Genomic DNA, 19,409 nt, shown 5'->3' with positions numbered 1-19,409 from the left:
GTGCAGAGTTTTGAGCCCTCTGCTGCAGCGGGGCGAGGACGGGGCCACGGCACTGCCCAGCCTCCGTGCACAAAGCAGGAGCGTGCAAAGTGCGAGCGCTCGGCGTTGCGTAAAGGCTGAAGCCTTCCAAAACCAACAGCCCCCGGTGCCGCGGCTGGGGGTGCGGGGTGTGCAGGGCAGCGCAGAGCCGGCCCTGAGCCAGGGGCAGCTGCAGCGCCCCCGAGCCCGTCCTCTGGGGCTTGCCAAGGGCAGTTGCTGGGATTTTGTTTTTCCCCTTCTCAAAACATCTGCCTGGGCCGTGGGAGCGCTGCTTGTGTGCTTTGGGCACGGGGCAAAGGCTCCTTCCCCGCTGCCTCTGGCTGCAGGTTCACCTCCAACACAAGGGGCACGGCGGTGTCTGGGGGTCCCGGGGGATGAGAGCGCCTGTCCCTGGATAGGGCCGGGCCCCGCACGCCCCCGAGGGTGGCTTGTCCTGCAGGCAGGGCTGAGCCCGGCACCCTGCGCAGTCCCTAACCCAGCCTGAGGCTGCTCCAGCACCTCGCACCCACCACTTGCAGCATTTCACACGTGGAGCCAGCACAGCCCCTGGGGTGCCGGCAGGGAGTCGGGCACGGCACAGCCTCGAGCAGCCTCAGCCGTGGGGGCACACGTGGCCCCAGTGCCAGCCAGGCACCGGCAGGGCCCTGCCAGAGAGCACCAGGGGCACCCCCAGCTTCCTCCCATACTGGTCCCAGTTGGCTGGGATGGGGCTGCCACGGGCTGGGCCAGGCAGTGGGGCAGAGCCTTGGGGCAGTCCCTGCCCAAACCCTGGCATTTGGGGATGGGGTGGGAGCCGTGCCCTGACCTTTGTCCCTGGGCCTGTGTCCCACCGGTGGTGGGTGCTGTGAGCTCCCCGGACGGGGCTGAGAGACGGGCACCTTCTGGGGCCACTGGCAGAGACAGGAGGTGGGCACAAGGCTGCCCAAGCTCCCTCCAAGCTTGGATGGGACACGCAAGGGGGCAGCCGTGGGGCTGTGCGTGCCCTGTGCTGGGCCCTGGGGCCCATGAACCAGCCGCCGAGCTGGGGGGAGACACGAGGCTGCGCAGCCCCCAGGCACCGGGGATGGAGCAGGGTCCTGCAGCAGGGCTGGCGGCTGTGGTGGGCACTCGGTCACAAACCAGACCTGCCAAAACCAGGCTGTTGTGTGAAGCGACTTCTTGCAGAGCTGCACGGTCACCTGCAGCGTCCGCAGCTCCGTGTGGCCCGGCGGTGCGTGGCTGGGGCTCCCCGAGCGCCCGCGGTGGCTGCAGGCTGCGGGGACTGACCCCTGCGCGATGCTGCCCTCGGGCTGCGCGTGCATCGGGGCAGGCTCTGGTGGGAGTCACCCGGTGGAGGAGCCCTGCAGTCACCCCCGGATCCTGGGCCAGGAGGAGCAGCCGGGGATGCCACTGGGGGGGCTGCAGCACTTTGCTGGGGCTGGCTGCGCAGCCGCTGCAGGCCCCCCCAGGACATGCCGTGTGCGGAAGGGAGCAGGTCCGGGCCCCTCTGGTGCTGTGTGACACTTGCTGGGGTGACAAGGGAAGGTCCCCCTCCTCCGGGGGTGGCTGTGGGCGCTGCACAGCAGCGGGGACCCCCAGCAGGGGCATGCCCTGCTGTGGCCGGGCCATGTCCCAGGCTGCCAGCCCCCGTTGCCGGCCTTGGCTTTGTCCCCACGTGCTGGTGGGACGGCGGGGCTCAGCCACTGCATGGGGGGCCCAAAAAGGGCAGGGGGCTAATGGAAGGGGACCCCGATACCTGGCACCAGCTGGCACTGGTGCTGTGCCCCCAGGGTCCCGGGGCTGCCCTGCTCCCCTGTTGTTCCCTCCCATTGTGTCCCCGTGCCCAGGGACCCCTCAGGGCCCCCTCCGCTGTGCCGGGAGCTTTCCCTGGCTGGGGAGGCGCAGACGGGCAGACCCAGGTGTTTAGGGGCTGTTTGAAAGCTCCGGGCAGTTTTATCGCGCAAGGAAAGAGCCAACCTCAGCAGTTTTCGGTGCTTCCAGCGCCGGGGCAGCGTGTCAGCTGGTTGGAGGGATAAAGTCCCTGGCTCCAAAACTCCTGAAGCAGGGCCGGCGGGGGCTTTGTTTGCAAGGGCCGGGCTGGGTCTTGGCATGCATTCGGCTGATGCAGGCAAACTCCAAATCTCCTTGCCAGCAAACCCAACAAAGCGGGCGACTCGAATGTGAAAGCTAATGAAATAACTCCGCGACTTGGGGTTTGGGGAGACAATGGCCGGGGCGCGTCAGCTGACCCCGGTTTTCATTGGGTTTAATCCTGCATTCCCGCTTTGAATCATGCTCTAACTATTCTGTAAATAGCTCGGGCACCGTTCTCCTGCGGCGCAGTATAAATTGCCCCTCTCGGTCCCAGCCCTTCACCGGCTCAAGCGGGTACTGGTACAACTGGTAAGAGCTCTCTGTTTTTGTCCTCGCAGTTTTTTGTTTTTTTTTGTTTCCACCCTGGCCTGCCGCAGAGCTGCTCCCACCTGCGTGCAGCTCGGAGCCGCGGGGCTGTTCTGTGCCAGACCAGGCTCTGGTTTGTGGGGAAGCCAAACCCGATCCCACGCTCTGGGGGAACGCGAGTCCTTCTCGGGGCGGCTGTGCGGGGGGCGAGGGGGCCGGGGCTCTGCAGTGGGCACCGTGCGCACACACGTACGCACACATTTACACACGCATGTACACCGCCACGCGCACACACACATGGTGGGGCTGCCAGCGGGTGCCCTGCTGCCTTTTTCCTGACCCCACAAGGGACGGGGAAGCCTCGGCTGTAGCTCGCTGAGTAGGAACCGAGGGAAAAGCCGCGCAAGTAGCAGCCGGGATGCTCTGTGAGCGTCCTGGGACCACCCCAGGCTCACGCGTGCCCTCGCTCCAGGCTCTGCCCCTCCTCAGCCCCATCGCAGGCGAAGCCAGGCTGGGGCCTGGGGCTGCTGCAGCACCTGGGGAGACGTGCAGGAGCCTGGGGCTGCGCTGCTCTGTTCGCCGTGCCCCCCGGTGCGGTTCAGCAGCGGGAACGGGGTGCGGGCGTGGGGCACGGGCCCGGGGCCGTGAGCACAGTGCCAGGTGTACCCTCAGCCTGAGCTTTCCTCCCGCAGAAGCAGACGGCCCGGCTGAGGATGGCTTCCGAACACCAGATGCCAGCCTCCAAGCAGCAGCCAGCCAGCTCCAAGGTCAGTGCGCGGCCGCCCCGCAGCGGGGCCGGGGCTCAGCCTCACCGAGCGCCCAAATCTCCTCTCCCCCTGCCCGCAGGGACACCTCTGCTTGTGCCCCCTGGGCCCCCTCTGCTGCTGCAGGCCCCCGGGGGCCCGGTGGGAAGGGATCGGCTCCCAGTCCCCAGCCACGGAGCAGACACAACACGTTTGCCTCCCTCCGCCCCACTGAGCCGTGAAATCCGCGCTGAGCTGGTGGCGCTCGGCTCATGGGGCTGCACGGATGTGCCCGCTGTGGTTGTGGGCCCTGCGGGGTCTGTGTCCCCGCCGTGCCGCGATGCCCAGGGGAGAGCCGGGGCTGCTCGGCGTGGCGTCAGTGCAGGGATCCCTCTGCGAGAGGCACCAGCGTGCTGCGAGGCACGGGTGGGAGATGCTGGGACGGTGCTCGCGGTCTGTAGAAGCGAGGGAAGTTTCGGGGGGCAGCGCAGGGTGTGGGCTGTGCCCTGCTCACGGCCCCGCTCTCCTGCAGATTGCCATCTTCGAGCAGGAGAACTTCCAGGGCCGCTGCCATGAGCTCAGCGGCGCCTGCCCCAACCTGAAGGACGCCGGCGTGGACAAAGTGGGCTCCATCCTCGTGCACTCCGGACCGTACGTCTCGGCGGGGGGGACCCCAGGAGGGAGGGTCCTGGGGAGCCCCCCCCCACTGCTGGCACCCCGTGGGTTTCCCACAGCTGGTGCTGCGGGGTCTGGGCGCGAGATTTTGGGGTCCCCACGGTGCTGAGTCCCAGCAGCCAGCCCGGCCCACCTGGGGCTGTGTCGCGGTGCTGGGGAGGGCAGCGAGTGGCCTCCAGGATTTCCTGTACCTGGGGTGAATCCCGCAGTGCTGCCACCCTCTGCTCTGTGGGAGAGGAGCTGGGGGGGCTTGGGCACTGATGGTGGCATCGCCCACCCTTTGGCCGCCTTCCTTGCCAGAGCAGGGACAGGCACGGAGGGTGCCCGTCGCTTGGTGCTGCCGCCTTTCTCCCCACGTGTGCTCTCGGAGAGGGGACGGGCGGCCACCGCGCCGGAGCAGCCCTGCTCTGGGAAGGGAGGGACGCCCTGCCTGAAGCTCGTCCTCTGCTCTCTCGCAGCTGGGTGGGCTACGAGCAGGCCAGCTGCAAGGGAGAGCAGTTTGTGTTTGAGAAGGGGGAGTACCCCCGCTGGGACTCCTGGACCAACAGCCGGAGAAGCGACAGCATCACCTCCCTGAGACCCATCAAAGTGGTGAGAGCACCCAGACAGCCACTACCCACCCGCCAGACCAAGGTCTGCAGCCACAACTCTTCCCCCGCCTTCCCCCGGGCCCCCAGCCCCGCGGGCAGAGGAGCACCCCTGCCGTGCACCCTGCCCCAGCTCGCCGGGGCCCCAGGGGAGCCCCCGGGGGGGTCGGTGGGAGCACGGGGATGGGGACCGGTGGCACAGGAGCGCAGGACGTCTGCTGGTAAGTCCGGGAGTGCCCACGGAGGGTGCTGGGTCTCTGAGCTGGGGGGACACAGAGCGGCCCTGGCATCAGGGGGAGGCACGGCGCGCGGTGCTGCTCCCTTGCCTCGGTTTCCCCGCAGCCCCCGGGGCTTTGCCCCCCGCCCAGCCCCAGGACCAGCGGGTGCTGACCCCACGTCTCCGCTCGCTCCCGCTGCAGGACAGCCAGGAGCACAAGATCGTGCTGTACGAGAACCCCAGCTTCACCGGCAAGAAGATCGAAATCATCGACGACGATGTGCCCAGCTTCCACGCGCACGGCTACCAGGAGAAGGTCTCGTCCGTGCGGGTGCAGAGCGGCACGTGAGTATGGGGCCGTGGGACCGGGCGATGCTCCCTCCTCGCCCCATGGACAGCCGTGACCCCCCCCCCCCATGCTTGCCTTGCAGGTGGGTGGGCTACCAGTACCCCGGCTACAGGGGCTACCAGTACCTGTTTGAGAAGGGGGACTACAAAGACAGCTCAGAGTTCGGCGCCCAGCACCCCCAGATCCAGTCGGTCAGGCGCATCCGGGACATGCAGTGGCACCAGCGCGGCGCCTACCACCCCTCCAACTAGAGCCCCCGGCCCCGCCGGGAGCAGGGAGCCCAGCAAGCTCCCCTCGCCCGCCGCTGCCCCCACGGCCTCGCCTCCCGCCTCCCCCCGTGTGAGCCACGCCACTGCCAAAGCAACCGAATAAAGCTTGGAGTTTCAAAGTCCCCGGTGTGGCCCCTTCCTTCCCGGCAGGGCGCAGCCCATCCCGACCTCCGGCACCCAACGGGGGCGGGGGGGGGGTCATTGCTGTCCCGCACCCAAGTGCCCCTCACCAGCGGCGTCGTGGTGGTCGCTGCCAGCACCGGTAGACCCCAAAACTGCCCCACTGAGAGGGGGCTGTGCAGTGGGTTTTGGCAGCAGGGCTGGAGATGTCCGTGCCCCCACAGCCTGTGCACCGGGGGTCCGGCCGCTGCGCCTGCGGGGGGTACGGAGGGGGGTGCGCGGCTCCTCTGCAGCCCCACATCCCGCTGCAGGCAGCAAAGGTGTCCCCAGAGGGCCCTGGTGTCGGGACAGACACCTCAGAGCTTAATAAAGCAATTATTAAGCACTGTCAGTGCTTAACAGCATTGCTTAATAACTGCTTCACCCAGCAACAATGCTTTAATTTAGCATTAATATCGCTAAATAATGCTTTAATTATTTGCACTCTAAGTTGAGCAAATGAATCTGTCAAGTGATGGCTCCAGCAGAGGAAAGCCCGTTCTGCTCCTGGCTGTGCCGTGAGCGAGCCTGGGGGCTGCAGCACAGCTCTGGGGGGGCTTTGTGGGGCTGGTGCTGAGCCTGCTGCTGCCCCGGTCCCTCCCTGCAGGACGCGGCCGGCGGCAGCCGCTGCGGGTCGGTGCGGCCGTGCGGGGCAGCGCTGTGTCGCGGTGCGCCCACGCAGGGCTGGCGTGTCACCCGAAGGTGGGCACCAGTGGGGTTTGGTGGCGGGATGGGGGCACCCTGGCTGTCCCCACCCCAACTTCTGCCGCACCCCTTTGCCATGCACCTGGAGAGCAGAAAGCTGCTGGGCTTGTTGGCTGGGGTACTCTGGGATAGACGCCAGCCAAACCAGGAACTGCAGGGAGATCCGGATACACGCTCCCCCTGTCCGTATCCCCCCCATCAGCTCCCACGCACGAGGGCCCCCACAGGTGGTTTTTAGCCCCGCGAATCCTCTGTGCTGCAGAGCCTCTTGCTCCGAGTGACTGTGCCCGGCATCCATCACCGGTTTTGGCAAAGCCCAGCTCAGCGGGGCGATATTCTGAATTAATCATTCGCCAAATGTTGCTCTGAAATGTCAGCCCTTCTGCGAGTCGTGCCTTGGCAGCGCTTCGCCGCGTCGGCTCAATGGAGCCGGCTTCCTGTGAAAATCTGTGCCTCTTCCTCCGAGGGAAAAATCCCAAACGATCCCAGACCTGAACATTTCTGCCCAAGACAAGCTGTGAAAAAATGGGGTTTTAATGAGAGTAGTGACACCCGCCTGTCTGCTGCTGCTGGGGGAAGGCTGCCTCGTCTTGGCATTTGGGTTTGAGCTGTCAGTGGCAAACCGCAGCGCCTGGGGGGGAAGTGGCACCGCGAGAGGCGGGGGGCGCGCGGGGACCCGCGGTTGCTGTCCCCGGGTTCGCAGCAGCCGCTGCAAGGGGCCTTGGGACGGGCACGAGGAGGGGCAGGGGGTCTCGGGGGAGAAGCGACAAAAGCAGAAGGGGAAAATGTGAATGAGCTCAGAGGAGGTTCACCCTTGACTTGTCAAGGGAATTTCCCTCGCTGGCAGCTGGCTGCGCTCCGGTGGGCGCCCTGGGGTGACTCAGACACGATTTGGCTCCGCTGAGGTCGGGTTTTCCACTGGCCCCCGCTCTCATGCCCCCCGCGGTAGAAACAGCAGCTTCACGCAGCCCACCCCAGGCTGCACCCCGGACCGCTGCGCATGGTGAGCATTGCCCTCCCCTGGCCCAGCCGGGTGGGGAGATGGGTCCGAGCACCCCGGGGTGTCAGGAGCCACCGGGCTGCCCCAGGTGCCAATGGCACGGGGATTTGTCCCCTCTGGGGCCTGGCCCCGAGGTTTTGTGGCCTGAGCCAGAGGTGGGAGGAAACGGAGCAGCCAGGGTGCGAGCAGGACCAGGCCCCCCGGCCGGGCGCTTTGCTCCTTTGGGGTGGGCAGCACCCCGCTTGCTGCAGAGCTGCAGCAGCACACCGGAGCTGGCGGTTCCCGCGGGGGCTCACGTAGGAGGAGGTGTGTTTTCCTGGCTGAGTGTAACGCGCTGAGCAAGTGGTTCTGTTATTTTGCAGTTGCTCCTGTTCTGACTCACCGTTGCTCGTCGGTAACCCCAGCCCCGTCACCTGTGCTTGCCGAAAAACGTCGCATCCCATCGCGCCCTGGCCTGGTGGGAGAGGGGCTGTGCAGGGAGTGGAGCACCACGTCCCCCGATCCCCATGGGGCCAGCAGCCGGGCAGCTTCATGGGGCCAGGCACTGGGGCACGCCGCTGGCAGGTCGCTCGTCCCCCTCGCCCGAGGCTTGCTTTTCAGCTGCTTGCAGCTTTCCCAGAAATTTGGATCCAGCGCGCGGAACACGGGGTGGGAGGAGGCCGTGTGGGCTGTGCCGTCCGGCCCCGTCTTCCCCCGGGATGCTTCCTCCCCCTGCTCCTTCCTCTGTTCCTGCTGGTGTAACCGTAGAAATGCAAGGCCCCGGGGGGGAGCAGAACCGCGGGGCTGGAGGCTGCGTGGCTCAGCAGGAGACCAAGGAGCAGGAGCCGCCGATCGGCGCTTGAAGCCTGGCTGAGGTGGGGAGCGCGTGCTGCCTTTGAAGGCTGAGGGCGATTTGTCTTTGCGACAGGCTCCCTCGGCTCCTGGTGGGCTTGCCACCATGGGAAACCCCACCGCCGAGCTGAGCATCTCTCCGAAATGTCTCCTCCAGAGCAGCACGAGTCACCGCGAGGGAGACGGGGCCTGGGCGCACGGATGGCAGACACTTCGCACCCCGTGCCGCTGCCAGCGCTGGATGTGCCGGGCAGGACTGCGGCATCGCAGCTTTCTTTTATTTTAACTGAACTTTATCAAAAAGCCCCCTTTTACGAGGTCGCCCCCGTCCCACCCCGGTGAGGGGGTGCCTGCATCCCCTGCCGCGGGCGGTGTCCCCTGCGCCCGCTCCTCGCCCGCTGCCCGCCCGCGCGGCGGCCGCCGGAGAACAACAGGCGCTTGTCAGCGGCGCTGGCTGGTGATATTTCAGCGGTCCCACGGCTCTCCCTGCTAGTGGGTGGTTTTGCTGCCATGCCAATAGACTGGAGCTAAAGCTGTTCTCCAGGCTGTCAAACTAATTCTTATGTTTTTTTTTTTTTTTTCTTTTTCACCAGGCAAATAGTATGGGGGACTGCAAGCCCACTGCCAGCCCCGGGAGCTGGCTCCCTCTCCATCAGACGGACATTTCCTCCGGCTCCGGTGGTTGCTGAGGCACGTTTGGTGTTTTGGGGCCTTCTCTGCAGTGGTGCTGTGGGGAGGCAGTGGCCCCACCACCCCAAACCCCGCAAAGACGGAGCAGAGCCTGGTGCACCAAAGCGACCCAGGCTGCGCCCGCACAGGGGGCACCCGTCCCCCCGCTTGTTCCCTGTTTTCTTTTCCTTTCCCACTCGAGCATCAGCCATTGTCTGTCCCCGAGATGTGCATTCGTGCGGGATCTCATCTGAGGCAGGATGGGCTGCCTGTTGGGGAGGAAGCAAGTGCAACGAAGAGCAACGTGGAACCGCCAGCGTGCCGGCACTGCCTTTCGTTCGCCTTCCTATTGTCTTCCGCGGCGGCGGCTGCGCGCGGCTCCCCCCGTGCCCATTGTGCTGAGGCGCTGGGAGACGTGCCAAGGGCAGGGAAATAATTGGCTACAAACCAAGAGTCTTGGAAATATGAAATGTTTGTTCTCCATCATAGCGGGGTGAATTCTATCTTGTCTGCAGCCTGGATGCTTTGGGCATTCAGCGCGCCTTGCCAGCTTCCAGGGGTGTACTGCGGGTTTCACAGATTTTTGTCCTTTTAAAATTCTAATAACTATTTTGTTTAATTCTCCAGCTTCTGGAACCACATGACTACATGAGATCTTAGCTTTGATTTTTTTTTCCCCTTGAAATTACATTGAGCCTCTAGCCTCATGTTTGCATGCACACACACAAACCCCAGCCACAAATAACAAAGGCTGAAGGAAGAAAGGGAAAACATGAAGGAGCCCAGCATATATTATTGAAACGTTGTGGTTTTCAGGGCAGATTAGTGATTTTTCAGCGCTCAGCTTTGGCGTGTGGGATAAGAAGGTGCTGCCTCTGCCCCGGCTGGCGCAAGAAGGAAATCACCTGCAGTTTTTCCTCCAGCCTCCCTGCCTGCTGGTGAGGCTCTGGGTGCACGGGGGTGACGCCGGCTCCCGCCGCCCTCCTGGGGATGTGGGTTTGCAGCAGGGCCGTGGGCTGGCGGCCCCCCGGGTTCTTCCCATGCTCTGGTGAGGGAAATGCCCAGGGCCAAGTGGCAGCTGCTTGCCCTGGCCGCAGCCGGCCGGCACACACACCCCGACCAGCCCCCAGTGCCCCCAGCACCGGAGCCGGTCGATGCTTTCGCGCAGAGCCCTGGGCGCTCGTTTGCTTGTGTTCTGCTCCTCTTTATTCCCAGCGTTAGTGCAAAGAGGGAGATAAAAGGGAGAAATGAAAGCTTTACAGCTTCCTAGGCTTCCTCCAGCAAATAAAAGTCCCGTCCAGCTGAAATGCTAATTAAGAAACATCACTTCTTCAAAGGCCAGAATTGGAAACAGCCACATGGAGACATAATGGGATTAAAACGTATCAGGGGATTATAACAGCGGTGAGGATTTAGCTCCTGCCCCGCGCTCTGTAGTCAGTCTCTCAGCATGGCTCTCCCAAGGCTTGATTATGAAACACCCGGGACAAGACCAAGTCAGCGGCGACCTGAAAAGCCAAAGGTGCCCGTTGTTACCCAGCTGTGCCCAGCGGTGAGGAGCACCCTGTGCACCCTCAGCCCTGGGCAGATTAGAGGCAGCTGTGCTGGGGCGGGGTGGGGGGGATATTTTGGGGAGGGGCAAAGCCAGGGTTTGGCTGCAGGAGCAGGCACCTGCCTGCAGCTGTGTGTGGGAGCCTGGCTTTGCCTGAAGTTGCTTCCTTTCGGTGCTGAGGGGCAGGGATGCTGCGCGGTGGGGTGGGTTGTGCTGAGAGCCCACGACCCCGCAGAGTGCCCGCAGCCCGGCCCCAGCCCACGTTTGGGTGGCCACGGGTTGCTGCTTGCCCTGAGGCCAGGAGCCCCGCTGGAAACCCTCCAGACGCCTCCGTGCTGCCTTCTGCTGCTAGCTGGGGCTTCGCCTCCAACGGCTCTACCCGAAGGCATCTGCAAGAAGGCAACGTCGCCGCTCCCCGCGGGCAGGCGGCCAGGGCAGCCCGGATTGCTTCCTCGGCCGCCGCAGCCGGCAATTAAACCCCGGCGATCGTCAGCAAACCCTGCCTGACCCAGCCGCTGCGCCGAAGCGCCCCGACCTGACATTACCGCGGCCGCCTTTGTGCGGCAAACAGCAGCTCAAGGTGGGTAATTGGAGAGCCAGCAGCCAGCTCCGTTGTGTAACCTTAGGCTGTAAAACGCGGCGGTGGGGTCTCGCTTTCAACGTCAACACAAAAGGCAAAGGAGCCGTTCTCAGTGATGTAAACCCCTGGGCAGCAGAAGGGCCAATTAGGAAACATCTGTTCCTCGTGGGCCAGGCGGCCTGCGAGCAGCCGCATGGCAACGTAATGGGATTAAAATATAGCACCGGATTGTGTTAGTGCCGCAAAGATCAGCTGCTGGGGAAGTTCTTATGAAATCAGGGGGAAAAATGGAGAACAAATTTCTTTATTTCTCTCCTCAGGACAGTCCCTCTTTATTTTATTTCTTAATTTGTGTCTTACGTAAGGTGCAGGAGCTGCTGCCATACCTGGTCTCTGTGCGGTTCGGTGCATCTAGAAGAACTGCCTGAGCTGGGCTGAGTTTAAGGGCTTCTCCCCGCGGGGTTTGCCCCCCCCAGCCTGACATTTGGCCTGTAGCACAACACCAAGCAAAGCACTGAGAAAGCAGCAATGCAAGGCAGGGAGAGAAAGGACCCGAGTGAAGGGAAACCTTCACCTCTTGGTGTTTGCACCCCCCCGAGCCCTCCTGTCCCGTGCCCCCGTGGGTCCGTGCAGGCAGCACGCGCAGCGAGCCCGGCAGACGCAGGGACGTTCTTCAGCAAACCGTACAAACAGCGCTGAAACGCGTGCTATTTTGGGATGCTCATATGCTCCAAGGCAAATGTCGTATGTATGTAACATCCATTTAGGGAGCCGAGTAATGAAGTTGTGCATCACAAGGAGGGAGCCGCTCGCTTAGCAACCTTCCCGTCGCATGACGTCTTCCCTCTGCAGGACGGGATTGCTCCTTCAGCAGGCAGGAGGACAGAGCTCTGCTCGCTCTGCCTTAGGAGCTGTTCTCAGCGGAAAGACGCCGACCAGCTCCTGCTGAAATCAAATCTTTGACCCCAGATTGTGCCCCAGGTTAGCCCCTGGGTAACCTTCGCGCTGCCCGCTGCGGCTGAGGATGCTGCCGCTGCTTGGTGGGGGCTGCGAGGGCAGTGCCAGCGGGGTGTGGGGTCCTTGGGGGGGCCTCGTGATGTGCTGCCGAAAGTGCTCCCACCTGGGGGGCTGGGAGGGGGAGCTGTGCTTTCAGGTCCTGCCGAGACCCGCTAAAGCATCTGACAGCATTAAAATGGCTGATGGCAAACCCAGCGGCACTGCTGATGGGAAGCACGGCTGTAAAAACTCTCCTGGCATTTTGTTTGTGAAACGCTTCTGCAGAGAAGCAGATGGGAAGGCAGCCCCTGCTCCCTGCCAGCTTGTGCTGCTGTGGATTTGGGCTGCATGGGCCCTGGGGGTGCGCTGGGTGCCCTGGGGGTGCGCTGGGTGCCCTGGGGGTGCGCTGGGTGCCCTGGGGGTGTACCAGCAACAGGACCATGGCAGGGAGGGAGAGAACAGCCCATCACATGAAGGGGGACTGTCTGCCCTGGCTCACTCCGAGGTTTCCGGATGATAAGCAATTAAGAGAGAGATTTACAGCAGATTAAGTCCAAAGGCAAAGTCCATTATCTGCCCAGAGGAGCTCCAGCGATGAGGCCCGTGGCTGGGGGCAGGGTGTTTTGGCTGGTGGAGCCCATCCTGCTCGTACCCGGGGGGCAGAGCGCTCCTGCCTGGGCTGCAGGGAGGCATGGGGGGCTGCGAGATGGGACCAGGCTGGGAAGGGACCCACCAAGGGCTTGGGTCCCCCCCGTTGGCATCTCAGGGAGGGTGCTGGGGCCAGGCCCCGCTCCTGATCTGCTCCAGTGCCTCCAGGAGCAGCTCACGTCTCTCTCGGGGCTCTGAAAGCGCCTGGGATTTTTCCCAGCCTCTGCAGCAGGGGTGCAGGGCAGCTGCAGGAGTGCCCCAAGAGTGGCACCAGGGGAACGGAGCGGGAGAGGGCCATGGGAATCACTTCAGTCAAGCTACTGGCCCTTCAGAGTAGGTGACATAATCCCGCAGCCAGTTAATGTCATGCAGCCGCGTGTGATAGGAAATAAACAGCAGCTTCTCACTGCCGTGTCTTCGGTATCTTCGCAGAGCTCCTCGGTCATCCCCCGCGCTGGACCGTGCCCCTCCCTCAGACCACGCGGCGATGGCATTGCGGTACCCGAGTTAAGGCCGATTCTCTTATCACGGCACGAGGGATATGAACACGTGCGGCTGGGATGCTTCGCTTCGGCGCCGGGCGCCTGTTGTGTGCAACGTGCCCACCACGCCGAAGCGCTCACCCAGAGCGAGCGAGCCGTGAGGTGTTCTGTGCCGCGTGTGCTGCGTGCGCCCACACGGCGCGGTAATTAATATCCTGCACTCCGTGCGCGGTTCGGAGGCATTCAGTCCCTCCCCGCCCTACCCGAGCAGAAAGGAGCAAGTTGCTTTTAGCGTTTAATTGGAACAAATACCATTTCTACATCCCAGCTGGGGCTGATTTGCTCTTAGTGCAGTGCACGGCGATGCCAGCTGCTTTTGGAGGGCGAACTAAGCTGTCCTTTAGGGGAGATGCTTTCAGCAGCACCGCAGGTGAAGCTGAGCCAAAGATGCTAAATCCACGTGAACTGCTCGCTCTGGGTTCGGCGTGGGAAGGTGCCAGATGTGTTTTAGAAGAACGACGCTTTTGAGGCCCGTGCCCATGTATTTGCTGTCTGTGACCCACGGACCTCTCTGCACAGTGTTCCTGACCGGCAGGCCCCCAGGCACGGCGGATGCTCAGGAGCCGTGCTTCCTCAGCTGTGAAATGAAGATAATTTACTGGATCGCTTTCCGAGGGCACTGAGAGGGTAGGCGAGTCGTTTGGCATATGGGGCCGGCAGGTCCGACGGGCTGTGTCCCTGCAAAGCCTCGTGCTCAGCTGCAGTGCACGCTGTGGCAGGGGCCCTGCTTTGCCCCATGGCGCCGGGCCCCTCCTGCAGCATCGCTGCTGGCTGGGTGCCCATCGGGGTGCAGTGGAGGGGACCCCTCCTCAGGTTGGCGTCAAGCCGCTCCTGCTTCTGCCTCTCTTTGCCCCATTGCCAGCCATCCCCTCGCTGGGGCTCTCCTCCTCACCCCACGCGAGTCCTGGCGATGTTTGCTGCAAGATCAGAGCTGGGGGAGAGGCAGCACGCCTGCCCGTGTGCTGGTGGCTCTCCTGGCACTGAGCACCTCTGGGACTCGGGTGCCACCAACACAGAAAGGAGTCATCGCTCTCGTCTCCTACCCAAATGGAGAAGGCAGTAATTAAGGCTGCCGAGCACACACATTTCTTCCAAAATTACCTCATTTATTGAGAGGATCAGATGCCGCCGTCTTTCATGGCTTCTTGCAAGGCTTGGATCTTGTGGGATGCGAGGCTATTAATAGGAACCAATCTTTCCCCTTCTCCTCTAGGCTAAAGACAGACGGTTTCAGACAAGGGCCCCTTTGATGTGATGGAAGTGCAAATAAACGCGGTGCCGTTTTGTTCCCGAGCTGGCAGCGGGTTCCTGCCGCTGTGCCTGTGCGAGGGCTCGGAGCCACGTGCCCCGGGATGGGGTGGCCAAGGCGAAGGGCAGCCCGCGATCCCCAGCCATGGCGGCTCCCTGGGGACACCGGCAGCACCAGGCTCCGTTTTGCAGAGATTTCTTTCTCTGAAACAGAGCACGATGCAGCCACGTAGAAAAGGGAACAGCGTGGTGGCTCGCTCTGGCAGCAGGCGCAGCTTTCCTTCGCGTGCCGTGAGCAGCCTCAGCGGGAGGGCTTCTCCCACGTACGCCTCCAACACGGAGCCCAGCTAGGAGAGGCGGCTGCGACGTGGGCAGCGAGGGGCACGGCAGCCTGGCTCCCTGTTCCTCCGCCCTCAGCTCTCGGCAACGAGCCTCCTTCCACGCCCCTAATTTTTGGGCGCGACGATGGGTGCTGCAGGGGGAGGCGTTCGTGTCTCCAGCCGGTGGGACGGGGGGGGCGCAGCCGCTGGCACCCAGGAGGGAGGCGGTGACAGCCCCACGGGGCGTGCGCTGCCCAGCCCCGGCTCCGGCTGCTGTTTGCCTGCAGCTGACGTCGGGCACCCGTGGGTGCTGTCGGGCGGCGGGGGCCAGATGCACGGTATTGGATTCGGGTGAATGATCAGCCAGGGCGGTGAACGCCAATTTCTGTGCAAATAGACTTTGAGTATGAAGAGCCAGGGAAGAGAAATAACTAGAAAGCGTTTCACACGCAGCTAGAATTGTTTCCAAGGAGCATACTGTGAAGGTTTTCCAGCAGGCGGGCTGGGTGCCCGCAGCCTTGCTGGCACGGCGGGGCGGCTCGGAGCCCCGTGCCCAGCTGGCTCCTGCCTGCAGCGCACCGAGCCAGTCCCACCCCCACCAGGGCCCGTCCCGTCCCTGTGACGGACCCAGCCTCGGGTGGCAAAGCCACCCTGCAGACCCAGTCTCTTATTTTCGGCATTGCATGGCTTACTTTCCATATGATGTAGTGACAGAATCTAAATTAACTTGTGCCGTTTCGCTATCGTCTGAGCGATCGTTGGTTTTCTCCTTCTATCCCTCAAAATTTATAGCTGAATTAGTCAGTTATTGATTTTGGTTTTCTTTATCAAGTTACATTCAAACCAGACCGTGGAACAGCAAATGCTCTACGGTTCCCTCTTGACATCTGTTTGCCTGATCAGTCTGCGCAGTGGAAAAGCTCCTTCAATGCCGGCTGAGATGGGCTCTCACACGGTGCTCGAGAGGGATTCTTTTTACAGTTGTTAGGTGTTTGCTGTTACAGTCCTCACCCGCTACCAATCGTTGGTGATAACTGCTGTTTGTAAAGCACGCCGTCCCTGAGGATGCTGAGGGAGGGCACAGGCAGGGGGACCCCTGGGGCTGTGCTGCCTGGGGGGCTCTGGGGGTCCCCCCTGCTCCGTCTCGCTGCAGGACGTCCCACGGGGCAGGGCTGCGATGATCTTTGGGTGCACAGTCCAGGCAGGATGCCGTGCCCACGGCGTGGCGGGGCCGCAGGGAGGATCACAGGGGGATCTCTGGTAACGTGAGCTCAGGCTCCTTGCTCTGCTCCGTGACAGCGGGCTCGTGCTGGCCGCAGGCACGCTTCTCTCTGCGGACACGTGCGCGGTGGGAAGGAAGCTGTTTCACACCGTGCTTGGGTTTAGCAGCGTTGCTGTGTGTATGGCCAGGAGGCCACGTCCAGCCCGGGCTGTACAAGGGATAGAGCCAGACCCAGCCCGTGGGGAGAGAGGCTCCTGGTGCTGCTCCTCCGGGGAAGAGCTTTGGGTTTTGGCCGTGCCTGCTGAGCCGCGGTGGCCGTTTGGGTGCTGAGGCTGTGGTTATGCCGGAGCTCTGCGGATGGCCTCAGGTGAGGGCGTCTTTCAGCACACAAATGTCCCCATTTGTAAGCGAATAGGTAATTTGTCTTTAGTTACCTTTCTGCCCACTGAAGATGTGGCTCAGCCATGATGCTTGGACCTGAACTCTGCTGAGGAGCCATCCGAAGGCCTCCTCGTTCCAGCTAGAAGCGGGCAGCGGTGAGCTCGTGCCTTGGAGATCCTGGCATGGGCCACCTCCGCCCCAGCACCCGTCCCACCCGGGGACGGCAGAGCCACGGCCTTCCGGCTGCCTTCCCTGTCCCTTGTGCTGCCTTTTTCCCATTCAGCCACGCACAAAAACACGCAGGAGGGACCCGCGAGGCGCTATCGGCTGCTCAGCCGTGCCTGGTGCTTCGGTTTCCTCTGTGCCTCGCCGGGGCTGGCGCACTCGATTTGCTAGGCAGAGGAAGGGCTGATCTCATTAGGCAGTAATTGAGATACTTGTGTGAGCTGCGGGAAATTGCAGCCCAGTGCTGGTCAGAATTACTGCGCGGAGGAAGCTGAACCGAGGCGGGAGGGAAGCAGAAGCCCCGCTCCTTCCGTGCTCGTTTGCCACCAAATTGCACCTGAGCCGGAAAAATCCTCCCCGTTACCTGGTGCTCTGCAGGGAGGCGCGGTGCCAGTGAGCGGGCACCTGCCAGCAACTTTCTTCCGTCTTTAAAACTCTGTATTTTCTTCTCGGTGTTCAGGGTTTCATTCACGCCTGTTTCCATTCCTTCACTGAAAGGAAATGAAGGGAAATAAATAGTAGAGGCTGTCTTAAAAATCTAGAGTCGTTCCAAAGGAGGGAACAGAATGCTTATTTAAAGAGAGAAAGAGAGCGCCCTTTTTTTCTTTTTTAAAAAAAGAAAAAGTCTCTTTGTAACTTTGAACTACTTAAATTTGACGGCTTCGTATTCAGCCATGTTTCAAAATATCTTAATAATGCAGGAATTCCTGCATCACATGACAATTTATTTAGGCTTTGTGGAAAGTTCATTTTTAAATTGCTGCACGGAGAGGAAGAGAGCTGAAAAATTCACTCGCTGCTTTCTGCCTCTCCCTGAGCCGAGCTGCCCGCCAGCTGACGCTGGGAGGGGAATGCTTTTATCGCTCGGAATTAAGAAATTACTTCTGTGCTTAATTGGGACCTGCAGACTAACTTAGTGAAATTAATCATTCAAGGTTTCACCACTGAATACTTGAGCTGTAACTTTGAGGTGACCGGGGCTGAGCACCCGCTTAGCCAAATGTCTGGAGGAAAGGCTCAATCTGCAATAATCCGGCAAATAATAATCCGCACGGTGCCAGAAGTCCCGTGGGGCTCCAGGGGCGTGATGGGCAACCCGCGGCACGAGTGGTGCAGGGACCGCTGCGGCCGTAGCTCGGCTCCGGCGGGGCGTTTGGGCTCAGTCATGAAATAGAAGCCTACTACTGCTGTTAATGACCGTTACTAGCTATTAACGAGAGCAAGGCTGCCCAGGTGCCAGCCCTGCTGAGGCGTAAAGCAACCAGCTGGCTGGGGGTGCGTAGCATGGATGTGCCACCGGCACGCTGCTGGGGACTGCAGCAGAGGCACCTGAGGGGCTGCGTGCCCCAGAGCCGCCTGCTGCAGCCCGGGGGCCGGGCTGTCCGCGCGTGTCAGAGCTGGACTCTGAGCGTCCTGCAGTCCAGGCTGCGTGATGATAGCTACTGCAATTAGTGCTGGTGTACACGGACCGCTCTTTTTGGGGAAAAAAGGAAATGGGCAGAGATGCTTCCTGGTTTCTTTCTGTTCCCATGAGTGGGAAGGACAAGGAATGGGAGCACCAAGTCCGGCTGCACCATCACAAGCCACCGGCTCCCAGCCTTTGGGGAGCCAGCCCGGTGCAACCAGCCCGGCACGAGGTGTGGGTGCCCGGTGTGGGTGCGGGTTTGTGCCCAGCGCAGCCGCACAAGCGGCATCTGCTCAGGCTGCGGGCCCCAGTTCTTAGGAGACGATCTGTACTGGAGAATGTCCTGTGTGGTTGGCAATCTAATTAGCGAGGGGCCAGAAGAATGCATTCTGATGTTGCCATCATCTGAATTAGATTCATTATTTCTTTACAATTTATTTTGATAAAAAAAGTACTGCTTAAATCATTCCAGTCAATTTCAAAGGAACAAATATTTCCTCCTGGAGTATTAAGCAGAGCCAGGAGTCCAGCCAGGCATTGCCGCTAAACAAAGCAGAAAGGACTGGATTTCCTGCTGTCCTCAACACAGCCTCCCCGAGCTGCTGCCCCGGCCCCGGGCCGCTGGGCTCTTCCAAGCTGCCCTGTGGGACCAGGGGAAGTCGAGGTCCCACCGGGGGAGGCTGCGTGGAGCCCCGGGGCAGAGGTTCGCAGCCTCACCTGCACGTCCCTCGTGGGCGGCAGACGTGGGTGAGCAGCCCCCAGCCCAGGTGGGACCGACAGAGCGAAGAGAGGCTGGAAGCAGGATGTTTGTGTGGGGGGTGTCAGTTCAAGACGATCTGGAGAGGACAATGCCTAATGGGTGTTTCTGCTGGTTAGAGAAATGGTGTGATGCATGTGAACACCGCAGCGCCCACCTCTCTTGCCTGTGCTTCCTCATGCAAGACTGAAGACACGGCGTGACTTTCCATTCCCTTCTTATCTCTGTCCCCAGAGGACGTCGTTATTTCTGCTCAGACTATTCAAGCACAAATGTTTGATGGTGAATAATATTTCTGATAGTTTAATTACCTTTTGTTTCCTAATTAGAACTTGGCCTCGTCATAATGTCAGCCAGTTTCAGAAAGGAATGTGATGATGGTGAGTTCCATGTCAGAGGTGGTCGCAGCACCTTCGTCAAGAGTGTTCAGGAGAAAGCTGGGGGAGCTGGCGGGGCTGCAGAGGAGCCCTCGCGCATCCCCATCAGGGCAGGGAGCTCCCGTCCCGCGGCTCCGGTGCCTGATGCAGGGGCACAGCGAAGGCAGGGCTGCCTTCTCTGGAACTGCTCCTTCTGGTGCGGTTGGTGAACACAGGCGGCGGCAGGCACGGCCATTAATCGTTCCAGTTGTTTTCCATTTTGCCTCTTGCTGCTTACTTGTGCAGCCTGGAGAAGTGCGTTAAGGAGCTGGGATGCGTCCCAGCCTCGGTGCTGCACGGGAACGCCCGGGGCACCCCGCCTGGCTGTGCCCCTGCTCAGACCCGTACCAGTGCGGTGGGCAGAGGGGCAAAGCTGCCCCGGAGCCCCCGCAAAGCTCAGCCTGCTCCTGGAGAGGTGCCGCAAGCTTTTGCAAACCTGCTTCACCCAGAGGAGAGAACTAGCGGAGCTGTGAGTCTGGTCCCCTAAACAATACT

At 61.9% G+C, this 19,409-nt stretch overlaps 1 protein-coding gene and 1 long non-coding RNA gene across 8 annotated transcripts; both read left to right on the top strand.

Annotated features, from left to right (window-relative positions):
- The first annotated feature begins 73 nt into the window (after positions 1–73).
- On the top strand, positions 74–10,131 carry CRYBB2 (crystallin beta B2). 7 transcript variants are annotated; one of them, XM_080559275.1, is made up of 6 exons: positions 74–2,421; positions 3,111–3,185; positions 3,694–3,812; positions 4,295–4,469; positions 4,843–4,985; positions 5,072–10,130. In XM_080559275.1, exons 2-6 carry the CDS (start codon positions 3,132–3,134, stop codon positions 5,238–5,240), a joined length of 660 nt encoding a protein of 219 aa, XP_080415401.1. In that variant the 5' UTR covers positions 74–2,421; positions 3,111–3,131; the 3' UTR covers positions 5,241–10,130. The 7 variants fall into 7 exon arrangements, with proteins under 7 accessions (XP_080415401.1, XP_080415404.1, XP_080415403.1 ...); XM_080559278.1 differs by lacking the exon at positions 74–2,421 and adding an exon at positions 2,430–3,009 and having other exon boundaries at positions 5,072–10,131; XM_080559277.1 differs by lacking the exon at positions 74–2,421 and adding an exon at positions 2,430–3,009 and having other exon boundaries at positions 3,091–3,185.
- A 22-nt stretch (positions 10,132–10,153) lies between these two features.
- On the top strand, positions 10,154–14,697 carry LOC308179314. The gene is made up of 2 exons (XR_013940332.1): positions 10,154–10,754; positions 12,831–14,697. It is a non-coding gene; the product is annotated as an uncharacterized lncRNA (long non-coding RNA).
- Positions 14,698–19,409: the final 4,712 nt, after the last annotated feature.

The sequence above is a fragment of the Anser brachyrhynchus genome (assembly GCF_964034855.1).
Source record: "Anser brachyrhynchus genome assembly, chromosome: 17".
Taxonomy (NCBI): domain Eukaryota; kingdom Metazoa; phylum Chordata; class Aves; order Anseriformes; family Anatidae; genus Anser; species Anser brachyrhynchus.
Note: the sequence above shows the minus strand (reverse complement) of the source record. Positions and strands in the feature narration are given on the sequence as shown.